Genomic DNA, 3019 nt, shown 5'->3' on the forward strand with positions numbered 1-3019 from the left:
CCTGCAGGTGGCATCATTTTTATAGAATAATGAACCAAGTAGTGGCTGCTTAGCTATTATTTGTATGAAACAGTGTTGACAAACTTCAGCCAAGATCAGGAGACTCTTACAGGGGTAGTGGGCCACTGTATAGTCTTTTTTGCAGGTTAGAAAAATTTCGCCTGAAAGTTGTGAAGCAGCTGATGAAAGGGGTACACAGCAGGTGAGTGCTGTCCTCTGCCAGGTGATGGATAGACCGAAGAAGCCTGTCAGTGCTTCTCATTGTAGAAAATGCGACTGTGCACTGAGCAGTAAACTCTGCCTCACAGCATCTGGCAGAACTGGGCTAAGCTGGTCCCTGATTTTAACTCTTGTAAACAGCCTGACAGTTTATTTCCTCTCCTTAGGTGACAATCATTGGCTACACACTGGGAATTCCAGATGTGATCATGGGCATCACGTTTTTGGCCGCCGGAACCAGCGTGCCGGACTGCATGGCAAGCCTTATCGTGGCAAGGCAAGGTGGGTTCATTACAGAGATGTCATACTGCCAGGGGAGTGTTTCCGTGTGGCCACTTCCTCTTCAGGTAGCACAGATGTGTCCTGAATGTGAAAACGTGCAGAGCCCTTTTCCTGAGACTGACAGTTAAATCAATAGATTGATTATGTTGCTATTCAAAGCAGCTAACAGGTTCTGAATGACGGTGTGGAACACCTTTGGGCACTATTGTCAACTTCAACCCTTCCCCAAAAGTCGCAATGTTTCTCTTAAGCTAAATATTAGTGGTGTAGAATCATCTAGAACATGGCATAAGAGTCTTTCAGGTCTCTTTGCAGCTTTTCCGCACAGCCATAAGGGCTGGAAGATGTTACTTTTTTAAGGAAGACTTTTTTTTCCCCCCTTTGTGACACCAGCAACAGATGTTTTAAGAGAAAAAAGACAGTTGTCAGTATGGCTTTGGGGACCAAAACCAGTGGCTCCTCATGGAAACCACCAGCGACTTCATAGACTACCTGAAGACTTAATCTGATTGGTCCAGAATAGGAAGTCATGTGTCACGGTCACAGTAAAGCATCAACAGTCCCACTGAGCGTGGCGCAAGAGCACCAGCAGGTCGCAGCCAATGTCCAGGGTCCTCGAGCAGCAGGGGATGAGCTGAGGGAAGGTGGATTCAGCCCTTTCAACCTACTGGCTTTGTATGATGGGGAGAGCAAAGGGCGAAGGGATGGGGCGAGGGGGTTCTCCCTTAACCCTTTGCCTTAACCTGTGCAAATTGTTTGGATTAGCTCAGATGAATGTATTTCTGTGTAAACGTTCAAAGACTTTTCGGAAGCATGTCTGATCATACATGGTTTCCCTTCCTGCAGGTATGGGGGACCTGGCTGTGTTCCACTCCATCGGAAGCAATGTTTTTGATATTTTAATTGGCCTAGGCCTGCCATGGGCTTTGCAGACCCTAGCAGTGAAATACGGATCGTATGTAAGTCCTGCATTTGTTCACATGATTCTTTTTTCATTAACTAATTACTTTTTTTTATAGAATAGATCTATTTAGCAAAAAAAAAGTCCAAAATTCTGTGGATTGGATTTGAAGAAACAAATAGTTTTGCTCTGTTTTGGTTTGGGAGAAGTAGCAGTTTGTTGCCAGTGGACATTCCTCGTCCTTTGGAGGACAAGTCCTTCCTGTTCCACCTTGAGGGCAGCAGTACGTGCAGATGTAAGCTGTCTTACTAGAATATACTTGTCACATGCTTGAATATATTCCAAATGAGGAGAATGATACAGAGGGTACAAACATGTAGGTGGAAGGTAGAGGATAGAGCAGACCTGTAGGGCTTTGGTAAGAAAAATTCTAGCATTACTAAACCATTAACACACGGGGGAAGGTGAAGGAAGCTGTTAAGTAACTGAGTATTTCAGAGCATGACCATCATCAGGAAACACTGCAGGGCTTTTCTGTTTGAGAAAAACTACCCAACACCAGTGAAACCATCCTTTACTTCCCAAATGATAAATGGGAAGTAACCCCACCCTCAAGGCTGTTGCAAGCTCCCTTCTCAGAAGGAGGAGCAGGAGATGCCCTGAAGCCCTGGAGGGAAGCCACTGTCACTGTTGCCATCAGCTGGACACCACTCCGCAAGCAGTGTAGGGCAGAGGAAAGGCTCTTGATTACAATCACTGAGTGAATGCAAGTTGAAAGACTGAAGAATCACATAATCGTGAGGTTGGCGAGTACCTGTGGAGATCATCTCATCCCCAACTTCCTGTTGCAGCATCTGGTGGTTCCCAGGATTATTTGCTCCATCACCTTCCGAGGGATCAAGGTCAGACTGAGGAGCCTGAAGTTCCTTGGATATTCCCTGTGCTTGAGTGCAGGGGTGATGCTGTAGGGGCAGAGTCCCTTTCTTTAATCAGCAGATAGCTCATCTATATTTCCGTAGAAAAGGATGAAAACAATTGGCTGAACAGAAGCCGCCAGCTTTCATGGAGGCATAACAATGTCACTACTGTTTTTCACACCCGGAGTGTTGATTGTACAGTGGGATCACATGATTAGAAAAGGCAGTCTTTGGACCAGCCCCACAGTTAGCAGAGAGCTGCCTCGGTTTTCACTTGCAGTTCCTAGATTCCTCTCCAAATCCATGTATAACTGGACTTCAAACCAAAACAAGTGTGTCCCCACATGTTTGGTGATTAATCGTTGAAGTAGTACTAAGCTGCCAGAAGAGGCTAGTGTTAGCTGGGTCAGGCGTAGCCTGGTGACAGCATTTGGAGCTGCAAGGAGCTGTTTGCTATCCAGGAAGCCCTGCTGATGTGCCGGGCCCGAGGCCAGCAGGACAGAGGATGAGGAGCTCCTGCTCCCTGAGGTCCGCAGGGCTTGAGCCCTGGGCTGCTCACACGAGCAAGTCCTGGATCTGGGTGGGCGCTCACAGGCTCGGCCAAACTGCCTGTCCACTGAATGCAGCTGTGAGTCACAAGCACTAGGTGATGTCTGGGCTAACAGTCGTGATGTACGACTGCTCCTTTGGCATTCAGCAG

At 47.1% G+C, this 3019-nt stretch overlaps 1 protein-coding gene across 1 annotated transcript in view; it reads left to right on the forward strand.

Moving 5' to 3' along the window:
- Positions 1–3019, forward strand: part of SLC24A3 (solute carrier family 24 (sodium/potassium/calcium exchanger), member 3) — a gene marked incomplete at its 5' end in the record, with an annotated part of 26748 nt that overhangs the window by 13638 nt on the left and 10091 nt on the right. The window contains 2 exons of the mRNA XM_010135011.1: positions 387–501; positions 1348–1460. Coding sequence (XP_010133313.1) covers positions 387–501; positions 1348–1460 — 228 coding nt within the window. The remainder of the gene's footprint in view (positions 1–386; positions 502–1347; positions 1461–3019) is intronic.

The sequence above is a fragment of the Buceros rhinoceros genome, unplaced genomic scaffold (assembly GCF_000710305.1).
Source record: "Buceros rhinoceros silvestris isolate BGI_N320 unplaced genomic scaffold, ASM71030v1 scaffold11834, whole genome shotgun sequence".
NCBI lineage: Eukaryota > Metazoa > Chordata > Aves > Bucerotiformes > Bucerotidae > Buceros > Buceros rhinoceros.